General features: G+C 42.1%; 1 protein-coding gene across 12 annotated transcripts in view; it reads left to right on the top strand.

Annotated features, from left to right (window-relative positions):
- The window catches only part of LOC308139389 (EH domain-binding protein 1-like protein 1), a 28,199-nt gene extending 13,480 nt beyond the window's left edge, over positions 1-14,719 (top strand). For 6 of the 12 annotated variants that reach the window (XM_080508830.1, XM_080508829.1, XM_080508827.1 and 3 more), the window contains 16 exons: positions 2,387-2,914; positions 3,152-3,244; positions 4,553-5,707; positions 7,009-7,752; positions 8,730-8,922; positions 9,026-9,174; positions 9,344-9,392; positions 9,813-10,137; positions 10,964-11,034; positions 11,186-11,228; positions 11,342-11,391; positions 11,734-11,854; positions 12,593-12,692; positions 12,780-12,853; positions 13,340-13,454; positions 13,774-14,719. In XM_080508830.1, coding sequence (XP_080364956.1) covers positions 2,387-2,914; positions 3,152-3,244; positions 4,553-5,707; positions 7,009-7,752; positions 8,730-8,922; positions 9,026-9,174; positions 9,344-9,392; positions 9,813-10,137; positions 10,964-11,034; positions 11,186-11,228; positions 11,342-11,391; positions 11,734-11,854; positions 12,593-12,692; positions 12,780-12,853; positions 13,340-13,454; positions 13,774-13,861 — 3,898 coding nt within the window. In that variant the 3' untranslated portion in view covers positions 13,862-14,719. The remainder of the gene's footprint in view (positions 1-2,386; positions 2,915-3,151; positions 3,245-4,552; positions 5,708-7,008; positions 7,753-8,729; positions 8,923-9,025; positions 9,175-9,343; positions 9,393-9,812; positions 10,138-10,963; positions 11,035-11,185; positions 11,229-11,341; positions 11,392-11,733; positions 11,855-12,592; positions 12,693-12,779; positions 12,854-13,339; positions 13,455-13,773) is intronic. The other 6 variants (XM_080508823.1, XM_080508824.1, XM_080508828.1 and 3 more) reach the window with 6 other exon arrangements.
- Positions 14,720-15,041: the final 322 nt, after the last annotated feature.

Below are 15,041 nucleotides of genomic sequence, written 5' to 3'. Positions count from 1 at the left end.
GATGGCAGATGAGAAGAGGAAAAAGGAGCAGGAGGAAAAAAGAGCCAAAGAAGAAGAAGAGAGGAGAAAAAGAGAAGTGGAAGAGAAGGAAAGATTGCTCAAACAGGAGAAGGAGAAGGAGAGGCTTTTAAAGGAGGAAAAAGAAACAATGGAGAAGAGGAAAAAAGAAGAGGAAGAAAAGCAAATAAAAGAGGAGGAGGATAGGAAGACTCCTGAGAAAAGAAAAAGAAAGGATTGAGAGGATGAAGAAAGATGAGGAAGAAAAGCATAAAAAAGAGGAAGCGAAAAGGCATGAGGAGAAGAAGAGGCAAGAAAGACTGTTAAAAGAAGAGAAAGAAAGGAAGGAGACATTGGAAAAAGAAGAAAAGCTGAAAAAAGCGGAAGAGAAAAGATGTGAGGAGGAAGAGAAGAGAGAGAGACTCCTGAAGGAGCAGAGAAAAGGAGGAGAGGAAAAAGAGAGAGGAGGAGGAGAAGAGGCAGAAAGAGGAGAAAGAGAAATCCGAAAGGAAACTAAAAGAGGAAGAGGCGAGGAATAAAGAAGAAGAAAGAAGAAAGAAACTCCTGCAAGAGAAGGAGGAGATGGAGAGAAAAAAGGAGGAGGAGGAGAGGAGGAGGAGGGAGGAGGAGGAACGAGCGGCTCAGGCCAACAGGTCAGACGAGGACAAGCAGAAAATGAGAAGCACTTTAGTTTCTCCTCTCACACCTCCTCACGACTCCTCAGTCACTCAGCCTCCTGCTCCACTCCGCCCCCCTCTGCTCAAACCCGGCATTACACCGCTGACCCACCCTGCTCCTCCAGCTCACAAATCAAACTCCTTAAACTCCGATGAGCGGTGAGTTCTCTGCGCTCAAGTAAGGCCCCGATGATCTCAGTGGGTGTTTACTTCCTTCTGTGTGTGTTTGTGTGCTTTTTCCGCCAGAAATGCCTCGTTTCTTCATCACCAAATAAAACCAATCAGCCTTAAAATCTTTAAAAAGAAAAAAATCACTTTCATTTTATTTCCTGTTTGGTTCAACTCTGGTTGATGTTGGTCTATATCAGGGGTGTCAAACATGTTTCTCAGGGACCAAAATCAGCCAAACAGCAGGAGGATATCGCAAACTTTATAAACTTTATAAATTGCAAAGAAACAAAAACATTGCAGTTAAGTTGTACTGCCATCAAAGCCGTGATAATGTGAAAACATACATGCTGGAGTCTGCAAAATGCTGCATGCATTCTAAATTGCGCATACCATTGTTGATTTCATTATTAGTTCTTTTCTTTAAAAGGTTCATATTTGTATCCAGCCTACTCAAATCCATTTGCAACAAACAAAGGGGAAATTCATAGTGGCGCAACATTTGTACTTATGTAATTGTTATTAAGTAACGTTTTACTGGTCCAGTCCAATCAAGATCAGAGTGAATGTGGCCCCTGAATAAAATGAGTTTGACGTTGCTGGTCTATATCATTCAACAACTCAACTTGATTCGATTTGATTTGTTTTCCTGGAAACTTTCTTTGATTTCCTGGTGATTTTATGTTGTCATTGGCTTACCGGAGGCTTCACTGATTATTTCTGTGATTTGAATGATCAGACATTAAGTCTTGTGGTGAAATGGTGCTTTTAAACAGAATATTTATTGTTGTTGTGGCTGCCTGTGTGCTGTGTTTTGTGTGAATATGATAAACTGAGAAAAGTCAAAAATGCAAACCTCTTTGTTCTTTGGTAATTTAGCTCATATCTGAAGATTTAAGGCTGGGTTCTCTTTTCCATAATTAACTGACTATAACAGTAAAGATGTTTTGGTTTGTATTAGTGTAAGGGATCTCAAAGTTTTTGCTCATTTGGATACATTTTCAACCCTTTCAGTTTCATTATGACTTTTCTCGTTTTCTTATTTCAGCTTAACTCCTTTACATCTCTCTTTCTCTTCACTCTTTATTTTCCTCTCTTTCCCCTCCTCATTCTAGTCAGGGGCAACCATCTCCCATAAAGGAAAGTTCCCTGTCTATCAGCGTTGCCCCTGAAAATAAATTATCTGCTCCGTGTTCCACACCTGACAGACATTCAGGCCTCACTATTCAGCCGTCTCCTCAGGATAAGCTTTTCACTTTAGACGTCTTGAAGCTGGCGCCACCTCCACAGAGGCTGTCTGATGCTGAGAACCCTCTGTGGAAAGCCCTAGAAGCAAAAAGTGGGAAGGAAACACCCGAAACAATCTCTGCCAAGGAGGGTATAAGACCTTTGTGCAGAGGGTAAGGATGGATGAGGGGACCACTGTCTGTCTACTTCTCTGTCTGCGTTCATGTCTGTCTGCCTCTCCGTAAGTTTCTTTTTCTTCAGATAAAAGGAGGAGAAAGTCCACATCCATAACGTATCTTTTCATCTGCCTCTTACAGAGAAGGTGCTGCAGAAGAGGACACCCTTGTGAAGCCTGAGCGACAGCCAGACAAAGACTTGAAAGATTCAGAGGCGCAGCCAAATGTCCCACCTACTGCTCAGCCCAGCGCACCACCAGTCAAAGAGGAGCCTAAAGAGCCAAAGGGACCCACTGTGGAACCAGCAACCTCACGTGACGTTTCCCCCAAACCAGCCGGCAAGTTCCCCACTCTGGCACTGGAGCCTCTGCTGCTCTCAAAACCAGAACCAGGACTGCGGCAGGAACAAGATCCCCAGCCATCAGCGAAGCCACAACAGGAGAGAGCAGATGAGGAGCGCCCAGCCAATGTTGTGGCTGGCGGTCGGGAGAGTTGCATCAACAACAAGGAACCCGTGTGCGAGGCAGAAAAGCAGCTGTGGGCTGCTGTGGAGGAGACCACCGCAGAGACTGGAGCGGAAAGAGGGATGGAAAGTAGCGCGAGCACTGAAGAGAAGGGGGAGCAGCAGAAAGACGAGCCGGAGGACGAGAAGGAGGGTGTAATAGGGGGGTGAGTCAGCGATGGTTCCTTGTTGTCTTTGCTGCATGGCGAGACACCACATTCAAATACAAACCTCAACACCGGTGCCTACTCATTTGCTGCAATTAACCTCATCTGATGCTGTTCTCTTCATCTTAACCTCTGTCTGCTGTTTTATTTTTTAATGCTATTGGCTTTTTGTTTCATATGGAGGACACGATGAGAGCTTTTATATGACAGTGCGTCTGTGTGTTTTGCGTGTGCTAGTGTGCAGACACGTGCACATGTGTGTGTTGCAGAGCAGCAGGAGGAGGCGCCTGCTGGCTTCATGTCAGCCGTAGTTGGGGTGTTGTATAGAGGGTGAGTGTCTCCCGCCTGCCTGCGTGGTTGACGTTTTTTTTTTTTTAAGTATCTTGCAGGGTGCTGAAGGTGTTCAGTAAATTGAACGTCAACTCAGGAGGCTCATGTTGCAATGAAATTACAGGTTTTTATTATTTAATGACTTTCCACCAAATGTCTCTCTAAATGTTCCCTGCATTAAACACAAAATAGTGAGGTGCAAGAGTTATTACTTATTTACTACTTGCATTTTTTTTTAAACTATGTTAGGTCAAAAGATGTTGCTGAGTTGGCAATAAATTTTACACCATTGAAAAGCAAAAAAAAAAAAAAAAAAACTTTTTAAATGGTCCCACATGCTTCGCAAAGAACAATTGTGGGACAATTATCTTGAGCTAAACCTCTGCAAATACCAAACAGATTTTCTTTTCTGTTGACTCTTATTTGGTGGATTGGATGGTTGAGCTCTGAAGAAATATTCTATTTATTTAACAAACAGTCGCCTCGGTCGTAAGTCGAAGAACCATAAACCTCCTCTTGGTCGTTAGGCTGCTCGCACACTGCTGTAGGATCACATCCTGAACTCCCAACTGCCATTTTCTTGTGTGGTGCTGGTCACTCTGGCGTGAGCCGCATGCGGTTCAGGACTGGCGACGAGTCATTTCATGCAAAATCTCATCTTGATTTCCAGTGGTATGACATTTATTACCTAATATCTACCAAACACAAATCTATTTTTCACATTCGTTTTTTTGTGCAGAGTTCCCTTAGCAGGCATTGCATTACATTTTCTAGATTGTATTTCAATTTCATCTCTTCATGGTATTATTGGCTAATAAAATGTTTAGCAACTGTAGATAAAAACTGTTTAAAAACTGCACAGCCCGACTTAAGCCTTATCAAAAATGCACCGTCCTGTTGACGTACACTTGTTGATCTGGCATCGGTCTGGTCTTATTCTGTGAAATTAATTTGGATTTAATGGAATATATCTGGCTTCGATTGTTTCCCTTTCTGATAGGTTATCTGAACGTTCAGCTGCATGGCATTAGGAAATGTTTCATTGCTCTTAATCATGCCAGAGGTGATAGATATTTCAGTGAGATACAGCTTGGTTGTTGACGTAGCAACCACATGGTATTTCATTTGCGTGATTTCACATGACCCTTTGGACAAGCACCAAAACAAAGTCTGTGAAGAATCTTATTTAAGCAAGCACGGTGTCCAGCTTTGGGTCGCAGTGTTCAGCGTCTGCTGTGGTCATGTTGTGGGTCATTTCAGGGTGAGCGCGGTCTCACAGTTTCTCTGTCCCTCATGTCTGCCCCATAGCTATGAGAAAGTGACCTCCATCCTGCACACAAGTGGATCAGCCGAGGCAGATCATCCGCACGGCTCCGCAGACCAACGTTTCCAACATGAAAATGAGTCATGCTTAGATGGGGTAGAGGCAGAGATCCTTGCTTTCCCTGAGTCGGAGGAGGGACCCCTGATTTCTCTAAGTGTTGATATTTCACCGCCCACAGCCTTCTCTGACCCACCGAGTCAGATAATCACTGACGAAAAGGCAAAATTAATGAAAACATCCTCGAACGAGGCACAAGGACTGAGTCTGGTGGCAAGTCTGAGACAAGCAGCCAGCGAGCAGGAGAAAGAAAGAGAAGAGGAAAGGGTTAGAAGAGAGAAAGAAAGGCTGGAAGAAGAGAGGAGGGAGAGAGAGGAGGCAGAGAGGAGACATAAGGAAAGACTGGAGAGGGAAAAAGAGGAAGAGAGAAAGCAGTTGGAAGAGGTGAGGGTAGAAATGGAAAGGATGGAGAGAGAAATGGCAGAGAGGAAGATGAAAGAGAAAGAGAGATTAGAAAGAGAAAAGGAAGAGGTGAAGAGGATAGAGAATGAAATGCTTGAGAGGGAAAAGGAAGAGTCGAGAAAGATTGGGGAAAAGCTGAAAACAGAGATGGAGAGGAAGGAGAGGGATAGAGTGGACAAAGAGAGAGAAGAGCGGGAGAAAAAACATCAGGAAGAAAAGGCTGAGCGGGTGAATGAGGAAAGAGAGGAAAATGTGAAAAGGGAGACTCTTCCTGGCTCAACAACAAAGCAATGCAAGCAGAAAGACACTGACAGCCACACAAAGAACTGGCCTCCTCTGAGAGAGGCAGACCTGGACGACATTGCATACGACGACAATCTACCGGGTGATGACGGGCAATCAGAACCTAAATCTGATCTCAAACACAATGCTGAAGCCCGTTTACTGTCAGCGAGACCATCTCACTTTGTCTCAACAAACAACAAACCTGGGAAGTCTGTTACTCCCAAGAAAGCCCCAGACAACCTAAAGCCTCTCAAAAAAGGGACTTCCAGTCTTAAATCTGGTGCAATCCCAGTGTGGATGAGAGAAGAGGAGGATGAGGAAATAGAGTACGAGAAAGGGCATGAAGACCTCGGCTCCATTTGGCTGGCTGAGCTGTACATGGAAGGGGAAGCAGGGTGAGTAAAGAGCGAGGGAGTTAAGTATAATAACAGGGAATGAGGTGAGTAACCAGGAGACGGTTGGCTATATGAGAGAGCTGTACTGGTGGCTTGCTGTGGATTAAAGGGCTGAGCATGTTTGCCTCAGTGACCAAGACTTTAACTCAAATCTGCAAGAAAACAAGCATTTACTAAATCTTTTTTACTCTTGACTTATTGAGCATTTGGACTTGTCCTGCAAGAATCACCCCTTGCCTTGCCCATTAGTCGTGCATGTGAGACATGTATGTTTACTCATAAAGAAGTAACTAACACTTCTGGAGGTAAACTGGAATTTCTTTACATTTTTCATACATGAAGTTGAAAGCGTTTGTGTTTTGATAAAAATAAATATAATCCTTAACATGTATTGCTATTTTATCTGATAGCCCTTTCATCACACCCCCTGTGGCGTTACCTGGTCACATTAAATCCCCCAATTGTTTGTTGTTACTTTCATATCATATGTAGATTCACACTTACACAATTCAATTTCCATTCCCAAAATGAATATCAATAATAAAGTTAAAGTTATAGTATTTCCAACTAAAATCTTCTTGAAAATTGCTTTTTTGGAGCTTTTTCAGTGTCAGAGCAATTTTGCATATAACCCACTGATAAATTAACAACATGACGTGCTTTACTTAATAGAAGTTTAACTCCTAGACATAGTAGAAGTGGAAATATAAACAGTCGATCACTTTCTTCAAAGTTATCTCAGTGGTCCTGCACGGGAAATACATATCCAATGTCTGACACGTATTTGTCCTTCTGGTTATCTAGCAGTCATTATTGCAAAGTAGCATGTCAAGGCTTATTAATGAATATATAGATTTGGTATTTGACATTTGTTCATCACTTAAGCCAGCATGTTTTATTTTTTTTATTATAATTTTTTTTAAAGCAGGCATTTCTTGTGGCTAGTCTCTGTCGTTTGTAGTGCAGTCTCAAATTGCCAGACCTCTGTTCCAGATTTCCTCTGGATGTCATGGGAGAAATAGTGTCCAATCAACTCAGATGTCACGGCATTGACACAGCTGTGAAATTAGCTGAGCATTTGAAGCCAATTGAAGCCAGAGTCTTGCTCCACCCTGATTTCAGCACAACATTTGAGCTTAATTGTTCCTCTGCCCTGTTGTGACCTCGGCAAAATGGAGCTCTGGCTGCTTGAGATGAATGAAGGTGTGATGACTGACGAATATACGGCATGGAGTGAATCACTTTGGTCAAAACTCATTGGTTTGTACATTTAGTCCTGAATTTTTCTTTTCTGTGTTCAGCCCAGGTGATCTGTCCCCTGCTGTAGCCCAGAAGCCCCATTTACCCCCTTTCAGTGAGCAAACTCCATACCAGAGCACGGCTGTTATTCAGACCATCAAACCTGGACTTCTCCAAGCCTTAACCAATCAAACAGACAGTCCACGTCGTAAACCTCCCACGGTTTCTCAGCAGAAGGAAGCATTTAGTCACACAATGCAGACAAAATCTGCACTTCAACACAATGAGCCACAAAAACAGTCAGAGGAAGGACAAAGAGACGATGCAGTCGCTGGTTGCAGCCTGGAGGTATCGGCCGAGTCGTCGGTGGTGCCTTGGCCTCTCCCTACAAACACAAACAGCAGCAGCATGGAGTCGGACTCAGAACACACCAAGACCCGCGCAGACGCGAAAGTACACGACGAGAACGAAACAGCCACGCATTCGGAAGCAAGTCTCGAATCGCGGGCTGGAAAAGACACGAAGAGTCTCTCCAAAGACAAGAAGCTTGAAGAAGAAGAGAGGTTCTTGTTGGCTAAAATTTGCCGGATGTCAGGCGATGCATCCTCCGGCTCTGCTCCCCGTGGCATGAAGCGGCTGGTTCCAGCCCCTGGTGACATCGACAGCGATATGGCAGAGTCACACAGTCAATCAGACGTCCCATCTGATCGTACTGATCATGATAAGAGCTCTGTTATTGCCTCCTTCGATGCCTTCCAGGAAATATCGCTCAGTGAGACAGGGGAGGCTTGGAGATTGGAGGATGTGTAAGTCAGCGTAGGCCGTGCCCCGGAGCCGCTCTCTGTGATGACAAAACTCAAAACTTGTGTGCATATTAAAAAAGATATTTCACAGGCTTTTAACAGATGTGCCAAGTTTTCAGTTTCTCTCAAATGTGTGAGTTTATTCTATAAACTTGGTGTGTGGCATTTTGAGTGGAATTGTATTTTTCTCCAGAAGGACAAAAGGAGAAACGATCAGTCGGATTGTTTGCTGGTCACAACTCAAAGCTGTTGAGAGAGTTTTAAATCATGAACCGAAAGGGGCATCTTGGCCTCTTCAGCATGAAATTGCTTCTATTTGAATGATTTCTGCAATATTTACTCAATTTCCCATCATGATCACAAGGATATGACATTCTACTATTTCCTGTTTTAGAGTATGAAGCCTTAGTAGGACTGGGAGAGTCTGATAAAAAGCAGTCAAATCCCGAGTTTTCTCTCCACAAGAAAAAGATGAAACGTACACGACGGCAACAGAAAGGCCTTGTTTCTCTCCACAGCTGGAATGTTTCAGTGTTCGTCCCGCTGGCTTGGAAAGCCCAGTGTTCAAACACCGTCTCATGTTTGAGATTTAACTTTCCTTGGCTGACACGAGGCTTGTATTGAACTTACTCCAAACAAAGCAGCTCTGGTATTTGTCTGTGCGAGCACGCCGGCACATGAGTGGCTGCGTGGTGCTGCCCTGTAGATTCAAGTGTTTGAGCTGTGTTTGTTGCAGGACTCCGCCAAACAGCATAGACCTGTGCTGAAGCAGTTCATGCCGTGTGAATCGACGCTGTATGTTTTCACTCGTGCCCTCTAACATCATCTCAACACCGAGATGTTCCTGCTCGCTGCTGTCATGTAACAAACCCTGCACGTCGCTTGCTTGGAGCACAGCTTGCATGTTTTTGATAGCAGGTCGCTTTATAATCTTATTTTGCCAACTTGTGTTTTCCGTCTTTATTCTTGTCTTCTCTCAGACAAAAACGCCAGCCGGCTTCAGTCTCCGACGACAGAGAGAAGAAACCATCAAGCGAGCCCGAAAACAGCTCCGTGTCTCCTTATCACTGTGAGACAAAGTCATCTCGACTCCCTACACTAACCGAAGAAGAAACTCCAGCTGCTGTTCACGCGGTCCGGGAGGAGGCTGACGGGAAGGACAGCACAAGGGAGGTAAAGATTCAGAAATTGACATGAAGTTCAACACGCGTTTTTCAATAACTCACCCAATAAAGAATGCAAACACATCTTCTCTCTCTCTCTCCTCCTCGCTCAGGATCTGGTGAACTCCAGCCAGTCGCTGCTCCAGTGGTGTCAGGCCATTACCAACACGTACAGAGGAGTGAAGGTCACAAACTTCAGCACGTCCTGGAGGAACGGCCTGGCTTTCTGTGCCATCCTACATCATTTCCATCCAGAAAAAATGTACTTCCATCTGTTTTCATTGATAATGTGTGGGAATCTTTTAGATGTACGTTGCACGTTAAGATGTTTAAATTGATAATATCAGCTGTATTGTATGTACGCCATTCTGTTTTCGTTTGAATTACAATGCAAGTTCTGCATTTTTCTTTCTTTTGTTTCGTGTCTCCAGAGATTTTGACAAGCTGGAGCCTCATGACATCAAGCTCAACAATAAAAAGGTGAAGACAAAGTTTGGACTTTTGCAGTGGTGGTGACAGAGATTACAAAAAAAAAAAGAGTATATGGAGTGTAGAAGCATTCTTTTGTTTTACAACATTATGGAAATGAAAGAAAATAAATATAATAGGTCAACCAAATTTTACTATGTGGTCTGAATCAAATGTGAAGTGTGAGTTTATTCTTTGGGTAAGGTGAGCAACCTGCACGCTGGATATGATACTTGTTATTGTTTCCATAAGGACATAACCACTGGGCAGGTGCTTGTGCAGGAAGAATCTGAAATGTTGCATTTTTTTTTTTTTTTTTTTACATTATAACACATTTAACTGACACCTTGTGAAATGCACACAAGAAATCAAGATGTTTTTTGTTGTTGTTTTTTTTAATCCATTAACTGTTTATTTTCTGTTTTCTTCAAGGCATTCGACGGTTTTGAGGCCCTGGGAATCTCTCGTCTGTTGGAGCCCTCCGACATGGTTCTGCTGTCCGTCCCTGACCGGCTCATAGTCATGACCTACCTCAGCCAGATCCACTCTCACTTCACCAACCAGGAGCTCAGCGTGCTGCAGATCGAGCACAACAGCAGTCAGTCCAGTTACGGCCTGGCTCTCTCCGGCCCCGCTCCGAACAACGCTGATGCTGCTGCTTTCTGCATGGCCCGACTGAACGAAGGAGTGAGTCTGGAAGAAGGAGGAAGCAGCACTTTAGTCGTACCACCACCCAGAAGCAAGCGGCCAGTTAAAGGTATAGTCCCGGTATTTCGTCTTCCAGATTAACATTCCAACTACTTTTATTCCATTTATTCAATGTCAATGGGTTTTATTTAGTCTGTCTATAAAGAATGATGTTGATTTTCTTTAGGTTTTTTGTTGTTGTTGTTGTTTTAATGGACTCATGATAACAAACTGTGGCCATAAAGTTACAAACCCCATTTGGTAATTAACTGCATTCACCAGAAACAAACAAACAGACAAACTGAAGGAGAGAAAAATGTTAAATAACAACAAAACAGAGTAAAGTCAGGATAATTGAAAGGAGGAGGTTAAACTTTAATGTGCCTCAGGGGCAATCGGGAATCTGAAGTAGCAGAATTTTAGCTCTCAGCACAGATAAACACACCATAAAGCCAAGTTCACGACACCTCAGGTACAGATTTAGTAGATTCCCCCAGAGCTTCTAAAGATACCAGATGTGTGCACCGAAAAAGATTTCGTCCAGCCCGACTCATATCTGATGCTGATCGACCAATAACATGGTCTCAGTGTACGGGTAATGTGATACTCAAAAGAATGTAAATATTTCTCACGTTATGCGGCCTTAATGTGTTTCATTCCAATACAAATCCTCTGAAAACTCCTCAGCTGCCTTACATGGGTGAGAAAATCTCAACATGACTATAGTCCTATCTGTGAAAGTAAGACTAATAGTGATGATGTTAGATAGTAGTTTGCTCTATTTCTGACCCACAATGACATATTTTCTCTCCGTTAAAACTCAGTTGTTATAAGTTCAACATATAAAATAAATGATTGTATTTTTTTTTATAATAATACTCCTCATCTGGTTTTAGTCGATGAGTCTATAACTCCAGTCCCGCCTCCAAGGTCAGCTACCAAGACGGTCAAATCTGGTTCTGCTCAGGTAAAAAATGTTTTCTCTTCTTCTTCACTACAGCTGCAGAAACAGTGTTAACACAATAATCTATAAATTACCTTCAAGAGAAACACTTCCTGCATTCACCTTTGTTTAACCTTCAGCGAGTCCTTTACAAAAGCTATGTGAATCTTTCCAGGATGAAGACACATTCGCTTCTTCTATAACAGGAAACAAAAGAGGTAGATACGGAAAAGCTTCTTAAGAGTTCCATGTTGGATATTTGTAACTCATCTTAATTTGCCCTCTCTGTCACTTCTCTAGTTTGATTTGTCTCATGTGTTCGTGTTTGCAGAGCCACAGACTGCCTCTGATGTTCAGCCTAAACAGGACGAGGAAACCATGGTCAGTGTCCGAGTTTCTCATCGCTGCTTATTTTCTCTGTCACTTCAACGCTCGCAATAAATGATATACATGTCAATCAATGTTCCCAATTCTTTTGATGAAATCAAATACTATCTCATTCATTTTGGCAATTTCTCTAATCTTTTGGCCTTCTTCCTCTGCTTGTCTTCTTGTTTCCCTTTCCCTCATTACTGTCCGACTCTTTTCTTTTGATCTCCTTCCCCCTTCGTCCTCCTCCTCCTCTTCTTCCTCACTGTGTGGATGCCTGTTATTGTGTATGCTCATGCATGGCGGTTGAATGTGTTTGGATTTATGTGTCCGTACGATGGGGGCTGTGGTCAGTGTCTGCAGGACACCAGCCAGTATGTGCTGAGTGAGCTGGCAGCTCTGGAGACGGAGCAGAAACACATTGACAGCAGAGCCGCTGTGGTCGAGCGACGGCTGCGGAGCCTCATGGAAACAGGTGAGTCATGCACATCACGCAGGTTTGTGAATGTGCGTGCAACCATGCAGAATTCAACTAAACAAAGTGAAACCTTTATGAGGTGCTCATTAAAATACTTAGAAATTAAGTGTATTTACCTTTGGGTGTTGTTAAAAGTTATTTCGGGACTATAACATTTTAATATCAGTATAAATACAAACAAATATAATTTTTTTTCATTGTAGCACAAATTGCATAATGTTACATTTCAAAGAAAATCTCAAAAATGTTTGAGAATTCTTCACTGGATGTCTTCACAATCCGCTTTTCATGTCTTAAACAGTGCTGGGTAAGAGTGTGCTGCCAAGAATGTGTTATTTTCAGAAAAACGATGTGTTTTGTAATTGTCATTAGATTTTTATTGGTGAGTTTTCTATCCAAGTAAGAGAAAACACAGAAATATGGGCACTGACACAATGGAGTTCTCAGATGGGCGCATGACTATTCTTTCATACATTCCATCTGAAAACCACAAAACTAAAGTGGCTTCATATTAAATGGGCATTACTTGTGTAGTCATAGGATATCCCCAATGCTTTTTCACATGGATCAACAACTGAGATTACTGTATGTCAGCTGCACCCACACACAAACATCCATCTTCTATACCACTTATCCTGTTCAGAATCGCGGCCACAATCTGTGCAATACTGTATGCTTCTTTTTTTTTACTCTTTTGAGCTGTGTGCAGACTGTCTTGTTCTCCTGTTCACACAGCGAGTGACCGGGATGAAGAGGAACGGCTGATACAGGAGTGGTTCACCCTGGTGAACAAGAAGAACGCTCTGATTCGCAGACAGGACCACCTGGAGCTCCTGTAAACTCTCCCACTCCTGAACACAGTAAACCCACACTTTACTCCATACTTTGGTGGGTGTTGCTTGATTATTCACTGTATCAACAGACAAGAGGAGCAAGATCTGGAGAGAAGATTTGACCTTCTGACCAGAGAACTACGAGTCATGATGGCGATAGAAGGTAAGTTATGATAAAGTTATAATTTCATGACGCAAAGACTGAAATACCAAAATAAAAGTGATTTTTAACATTGTACCAGGTAAAAGTGGAGCTAAAGCAGAGCAGGGTTGTTTTTTTTTACATGTGCCATATGTCTCACTATAGTGACCTCTGACTGACCCACAGGAGGTCAATGAGAAATAATGAATCATATCAAAGTCTGTTTATAGGAAAGATGAGAAGATAAATGTAGATTATACTGCTCAATTACTCAAGTACTTAATAACTGAAGTAGAACATGAGACTTCTATTTATCAAATGGTACAGTTCAACTGATCAGAGCTGAAGTCACTTCATGGCTCAGGTCTCAGTGTGTTGGTCATGTGACCCATTGAGAAAATCAGCTTCCTGCTAATGAGCACAAATGTATCACAAACTTTAAAAGAAATGCCTCGAAATAAACGCAATTGTTCAGACTTAATAAAAGTTGTGTTGTTTGTCCTGCAGACTGGCAGAAGTCGTCCACTCAGCAGCAGAGGGAGCAGCTGCTCCTCCAGGAGCTGGTGTCTTTGGTCAACCAGAGGGACGAGATCATCAGAGACATCGACGCCAAGGAGAGAGGGTGCGTGTGTGGTTGATTTAACAATTAAAATGCACTTAAAATACCATGTCATACATTTCTCATTATTAGTTTAGAAGTAACAGTAAAAAAAAAGGTAGACGTTACCAAACAGTCACTTTGCCAATAAAGGGTTAATGTCAAGGAGTAGGTAGATAAATTGGTTAAACGAGAAAACATGACGATAACATGCATCATTGACTGCACTGTCAATTAACAGCACGTGTTGAGCCATTGTTCCTGTTCCTTATTTGTCAGCAATTAATTGCTACAAATCTGATGGTTCTGAGATGTTTGTATTAATGAGTACGTGTGTTTTCAGTGCGCTGGAGGAGGACGAGCGTCTGGAGCGAGGTCTAGAGATGAGGAGAAGGAAATACAGCAACAAAGACAAATGCGTGCTGCAGTGAGAAGATTATAAAAAAAAAAAAAAAAAAAAAGTTTTCAGGACTCCCATTTTTTTAAGCGCCTTTGTTTTTTCCAGAGAGCACTGAGTATGCAAAGTGTGTCTTTATTATTTTCAGTCTGTCTTAATATATTAGTAATATTTTAATTCTGTTGCCTTATTATTATTATTAATATTATTATTATTTATTTGAAAGTTTCAGATTGTTGTATATCTATTGCACATTTAGTATTTTGTGTCACTGTGCGTTATGTGAATTTATTCAGTATTCAAACACTGGTTTTAGCCCTCTTTTTTTTTTTTTGCAGTGAGAGGTAAATAAAGCTCCAGTGTCATGATGTAAGTCTCTCACAGTTAAAGCCAAAGCGTGCCTTCTGACTTTTGTGGTCAATAGTTTATGGTGGTTTATTATTGTAATTGTTTGCACCCTGAAAAAGATTTATCAATAACAAGCTAAGACATATCAGATATAGGAATATAATGCCATGAGCTGGACTCAAACCCTCTGTGTTGTTAGAGCAGGTTTTGTGTTTAAAAAGAAAAAGAAAACAGCTATGCATTTCGATGAGGCCCTAAAAGCATCCTCAAACTTACTCGAGCATTGATTTAAAGTTAAAACCCTGATGACTTGAATGTGCCACAGTCTGCGTGGATGTTGACGGTCATGCCTGGCTGAGTCACCGAGACGTAAACGTTATTCTCATTTCTGGTTTTTTTTTTTTTTGACGACTGTGCGCACACTCTCGCGGTACCCTGCCTCGCAACTGTCACACACACTGTCTACCTGAGGTGGCTGCCTGTATTTATGAGGTGATGTTGATGAATGTGATGAAGAAGAATAAATATGGGTTGCTTACATTTGTCAAGGACTGGATTCTGCATGTTTTTGATAAAAGAAATATAATGTGTTTTCAGACAGAATAACACTTGTTTTGAAATTATGAATTTGATCTTGTTGGTCTCGTGGCTACGACTTGTTCATATTAGGTTTTTTTTTCCCCAAAACATTACATTATTTACCTTATTTGATTTATTGATCCTGATCTATGAAAAACATAAACAAAAAGTTAGACCACGCCCACCTGCTCAGCTCCAATACTGCCACTTCCTGATTGGTTAAATGTTAGAAATGCTGGACGGAGTGTCACAATTGGTTGAAATGTTGAAGCAAGTTTGCCCTTGGT

This window comes from Blennius ocellaris (genome assembly GCF_963422515.1).
Source record: "Blennius ocellaris genome assembly, chromosome: 14".
In the NCBI taxonomy this organism is placed as follows: Eukaryota; Metazoa; Chordata; class Actinopteri; order Blenniiformes; family Blenniidae; genus Blennius; species Blennius ocellaris.
Note: the sequence above shows the minus strand (reverse complement) of the source record. Positions and strands in the feature narration are given on the sequence as shown.